The following is a 3,277-nucleotide window of genomic DNA, read 5'->3' on the forward strand; positions in this document are numbered from 1 at the left end:
TGTGTAAGTGGGAGAAGGTGGATGAATGTTTTGAAAAGCATTTAGTTCCAGTGCTTCCATGCATAGCAGTGTATTTACTTAGTTGTTAAAAAAAAACAAAAAACTAATATACATATATTAAATGCCTTTAGTAAGGGGCTTCTTCAGAACCATTGCAAGACAGACAGCTGAAGAACCTCCTTCACTCCTACAGGATCAACATCTAGAACAACTCGTTAAAGAAAACCCCATAATTTACTGCAACAATTAATGTCCCTGTGGGATTAATAAAGTCTTTCTGAATTTAATTAGATTAAATGCATAGAGCATGGGTTTATTTAGTAACACTTATTGATTTATTGGCAACAATTACCTAATTTTATTGAGTAGTGTATCATAATGCAAAAAAAGTGAACGAATATTTAAAGCACAAGTAAAATATTAATATCTACTTAATTATCTTATAACTGCAAATACTACAGTGATATAAAATTTACTTACAATTTTAAGTAAAATAATGTTCTTGCCTATGGAAAACAAGTAGACTCTACTGAATCTGTTTAAATAAATATAACTTACAACTTGTATGTCACATCTGCAACTGTATGTCACTTTAAACTAGCAAGTGTTACTTGATATTGCAGAATAAAATTTTACTTCATTTGTGTGTAAATACTTATAATATAATATTTAAGTAAATAGTTTTTTTTTCATTTGCTTGTCTTTTATAATTCAAACAAAGAAGCAGAGTTTTTGTTTTTCTTAATGTTCCAAATTAAAAAGGAAACAAGCCTTTTCATGCATTGTTTAATATAATTTATTTTTCCTTCTCAATTTTGGTTTTTTATGCTAATCTTTTCCCTGGTATGTATTATTTGTCAAAGACGATAGTTTTTATGTACAGTAAGCTGCTTGAATGAGCTTGCAATGAAAGAACATATTTGTAGATTGAATAATTATAAAAACTCAGACATCACATAAGGTTGCAGGAAGCCCTGAGCAGAATTTCATTCCCTGCCTCTGGTTGATTTAGATTTTCAGTGTCACACAAGGAAGAAACATGTTTTGGGTTGTTGCCCTAAAATGCATAAAGACGAGGCTACGTTCAACTGAAATGTTTTAGATAACAATTTCAGAAGCTTTTAAGATCATAAAATCCTCAAAATGATTTGGATTTGAATAAAGCCAAGTTAAAAGTCAGACGTCCAAGGAAGTAAAACAAAATCTCTTAAATAAGATTTCCTTTTTTTTTTTTTGGCATTTACCAAATATTGTGTAATCCTGACCTCAAACAAGTAACATTCATTCAGATTAAATGTCAGACAGAAAAAAAGGTTTTCTCTCTTTTTAAAATGGTTTATGTAAATATCAACTGTAAGCAAAAATGGCAGCAAATACTCATTTAAAAAAAAATGTTTATTTGTTGGTGACTGAATTACTTGAATAAGTAAATTACAGAAATGTGTGAAATTCCTGCCAATTTCCCCAAAACAAGCGCATGAAACAAATATCACCTCCCTTAAAATGTCCTGTCTATTCACAGTATAGGAAAAGAAAAGGCATGTTGTTTTAATTGGTCTTTAATTATTTATATAAATGTAAACAGCCAGTTCACAAACTGAGACATGCCTTTATTCAACAAAACACAGAACAAGATGAACACCCACTGAGAAGAATATTTACATTGAGGGCATGTGATCCATAAACACTCAGTGCCTTATTTAGGTAAAAAATAAAGAATTTCCAGCAGATGCACCACAGCTGCCAACAAGACATGCAGCCACAGTACAAAGGTGGTAAAATATGGGGTGAATTTTGTTTCACGATTGTAGCAAGCAAAAAATAACCACATTTTGCATAAAAAAAAAATGCAAACCAGAAATAAAACTTTAAAAAACATTTTAAGTAAAAAAGTTTTTACTACTCAGATTTTTCACATTTTATTTTTTCAATATTTTTAAACCTTCATTCCTCAATTGAGGTTTTATTAAATTTCCTTTGCTTGTAGCTATAATGGTAAAAAAAAAAGGAGTCTATAATAATGAGATGGACCAATGGTCTGTGGGACACATACACCTCTAAGAGACAAGAACCTGACCAAACTTCTCATTAAAGATTCAGCTTTTTGTTGAGTTTTGTCTTTGGGAAGGCATGAAAAGTTTGTGTGCACGAAGTCTGAACTTCTGATCCCTCACGCTGTAAATAATGACATTCCAGCAACTGTTGGTCGCCAAAATCCAAAAGGCAAAAAAGGAAAAGTTGCACCATATGTTCCCCAAAACGTTCCCAACCACAAAGACGGCGATGGGGGTGAATGATGCTGTGAATGCCACTGTCAGAGTCCCGATTGTCTTCGCTGCTTTAATGTCAGAAAAAGTGGGATTACTGGTGGTTTGGATCTCCGTCTCTGCCAGGGTTTTCCTGTGCTTTGAGTGCTGCCTGATGCTGGACAGAGAGATGATGTTGATGACGACTGTGCTACCAAGGAGCGTGAAGTCAAACGCAGGAAAGAGGAGGAGGATGTTCCAGGCCTGGCTAGGGAACTCACCAATTGTCCCCAAAGCGTAATTACACATCCTGCTGCAGGAGTTGTACTCCAGGGCGATCTCACTGCTGAATACCATCGGAGACACGGCCAGGAGGAAACTCCCCACCCAGGAGAGGAAGATGAGGACTGTCGTCCTTTTACGGGTAATAAAGGAGTCCTTGTGCAGTGGTCTCAGCACTGCGATGCTCCGCTCAATCGTTAAAAGAAAGATAGTGGTGATGGAGACGAAGGTGCATCCTGCGAAGATGGGGCCAATAATGTTACAAGGGTGAAAACTCACAGATTGCGAGTTGTACAAAGTCCACTCTGGTGCTGACTCAGCCACCATGAGATAGACCTCAGCATAGACAGACAGAGGGACCACAAATATCCCCACAGCCAGATCCGCAACCGCAAGAGATGCCTTTAGGTAGCCCTGCGAAGTGTGGAAGTGCTTGGTCCCCACCACCACAGCCAGAGTCACTAGGTTCCCAAAGAGGATGGCGAATATCAGCAGCACCATGAACAGCACCATGAGGATTTTGTTGGCCAGGGTGCAGCAGCACACAGTGCAGTGTGCTGGTTCTGCTCTGTCCAACATCGTCGGCGTACCGGTCTCAATCATCGTTAAAAACGTGTCAGAATATTCACATCATTAACCTAAAATAAACAGAAAGAGAAACAGGTGTTAGGGCTGAATATAACAGGAAACACATGGGCTCTCTGCAAGCAAAGTTCTGTCAACCTGACACATGCAACTGCTAATTAATT

The 3,277-nt window shown here is 36.9% G+C and overlaps 1 protein-coding gene across 1 annotated transcript in view; it reads right to left on the reverse strand.

Moving 5' to 3' along the window:
* Positions 1 to 1,992: 1,992 nt before the first annotated feature.
* LOC107084172 (beta-2 adrenergic receptor-like) overlaps positions 1,993 to 3,277 on the reverse strand; it is a 5,490-nt gene continuing 4,205 nt past the window's right edge. Inside the window, exon 2 of the mRNA XM_015373917.1 lies at positions 1,993 to 3,166. Within this exon, the coding sequence (XP_015229403.1) occupies positions 2,097 to 3,131 (1,035 nt within the window). The 5' untranslated portion in view covers positions 3,132 to 3,166 and the 3' untranslated portion in view covers positions 1,993 to 2,096. The remainder of the gene's footprint in view (positions 3,167 to 3,277) is intronic.

The sequence above is a fragment of the Cyprinodon variegatus genome, unplaced genomic scaffold (genome assembly GCF_000732505.1).
Source record: "Cyprinodon variegatus isolate N-32 unplaced genomic scaffold, C_variegatus-1.0 Scaffold0, whole genome shotgun sequence".
NCBI lineage: Eukaryota > Metazoa > Chordata > Actinopteri > Cyprinodontiformes > Cyprinodontidae > Cyprinodon > Cyprinodon variegatus.